Source organism: Plasmodium gallinaceum (assembly GCF_900005855.1).
Source record: "Plasmodium gallinaceum strain 8A genome assembly, contig: PGAL8A_v1_68, whole genome shotgun sequence".
NCBI classification, from domain to species: domain Eukaryota; phylum Apicomplexa; class Aconoidasida; order Haemosporida; family Plasmodiidae; genus Plasmodium; species Plasmodium gallinaceum.
In genome coordinates this window covers 168,967-170,775 of record NW_021628229.1, presented here as the reverse complement: position 1 = coordinate 170,775, position 1,809 = coordinate 168,967, and the positions used below count along the sequence as shown (strand labels likewise).

The following is a 1,809-nucleotide window of genomic DNA, read 5'->3' as shown; positions in this document are numbered from 1 at the left end:
AAAATATTATTATACTAATAAAAATTTAATCTTTCAACTAAATAATTACTCATAAGAATAGTATTTAATTTTACTATTTTGATTTATAATATATTAATTATAATAAATCCCTAAGGAAGAAAAAAAATTATTTTTTTATTTATATAAAAATGATCAAATATAACTAATTTAACTTTTATTTCATGTATAAAAAAGTGACACACGAGAAAAAAAAGAGAAAATATAGTATTTTACGGTTTGAAAATATTGCATGCAAATTAAAAAAAAAAAAAATTAAATCAAAAAAATTAAAAAGTTTTCAAGGAGAAAATTGTAAGTTATATTTTTTAAATATTTTTATAGTTGAAATTATAAATAAAAAAATAAATTAAAAAGTAAAATATACAGAAAAAAAAAAAAAACATTGTCATAAAAAAATTTTATTTTAAATATTTTCTTTGTCAAAATAAAAATACTTTTAAAATTCGTTCATAACATTTATTATTTTTTTGCATTTGTTTTCTAGAAAAACTTTATTTTTAAATATTTCTTTTAATTTAAAATGAAATTTTCAAAGGTTTTATTCATTTTCTCCGTTTTTCTCGCTGTTAAATATTTTAATCCATGCCACTGTGATAATGAAAATGCTCCTAGTGAACAAATTATTCAAGTACCAAGCAGTGCATTAGATGAAGCTTCATTGGCAAAAGTTGATTTAGATATAGAAAAGAAGAAGAGAAACGAAAAATTATTGTTAATTTCATCAATTGCTACTGGATTAGCAGTACTTATAGCTAGTGCAGTTGGACTTGGAATATATACTAAAAAGAGAGGTGAAAGTGAAGAAGAAGAACCTGCAGAAAAAAATTCTAATGAAGAAACAAAAAATAGTGAACAAGGAGATGAAAACTAAAATTATTGAAAGTAAAAGTTGAAGATTAATTTTCATATATATATATATATATAAGTAATCCGTATATTAATATGATATATGCTAAATAGTTATTAGCATAGATGGACAACTATTTTTAAAAAAAATTAATAATTAGTCTCTTTAGAATAAGAAGACTTTAGGTTTTAGACAATATTAGTGTTTTTTTTTTTTTTTTTATTTGAAAGAATTTTACGTTTTTTTATTATTTTATTTTGATTATTTATATATATATAAAAAAAAAAAAAAAAAAAAAAAAAAAAAAATATATATATATATATATATATATATACATTTATATAATTTTATTGCACAGTAGATATTTAATTTTTTTGTGAGTAAGAAAAATTTTGTATAAGTGAATTTTTTATTCTTTTTATAAGGAAACTTTTATTTATTAAAGACGGTGTATTTTTACGATTTTCAACAATTGAAAATGTAATGTAATAATTAAAAATGTGCTGATATAATTCAAAGAGGATTATATAAAGAATGTTTTTATGATAGCTTTTTAATCTTTTTTTTTTTTTTTTTTTTTATCTTGATTGTCTGTTAAATGGATATGTATTTTTAAGTATTACAAAATATATTGAAAATAATATCCTTTAATTAATTTCAATTCATATAATAAGTAGAATTTGAAAAGTGAATATTACAAATAAATGCTATGGAAACTTAATCTTATTTTTGTTATTTAATTTCAAACATACATAATTTGTATTTACAAAAAATTTAAGTATATTTAAATATGTTCATAGTTAAATGCGTAAATGAGCAATATCTGTTTTAGAATATTCACATGCCACAATGTATAATTCTAACTTCAAAAATGTAAATTTTTTTTTATATTTTAAGTGAGGGTGTAATGAAGGTGTGCTTTTGTACATCATAAAAATGAA

At 18.5% G+C, this 1,809-nt stretch overlaps 1 protein-coding gene across 1 annotated transcript; it reads left to right on the top strand.

The window, feature by feature from the left end:
• Nucleotides 1-541: 541 nt before the first annotated feature.
• Nucleotides 542-892, top strand: PGAL8A_00180700 (hypothetical protein; the record flags this gene model as incomplete). Its single annotated transcript, XM_028670492.1, has 1 exon — nt 542-892. One exon carries the CDS (start codon nt 542-544, stop codon nt 890-892), a length of 351 nt encoding a protein of 116 aa, XP_028527239.1.
• Between the last annotated feature and the right edge of the window lie 917 nt (nt 893-1,809).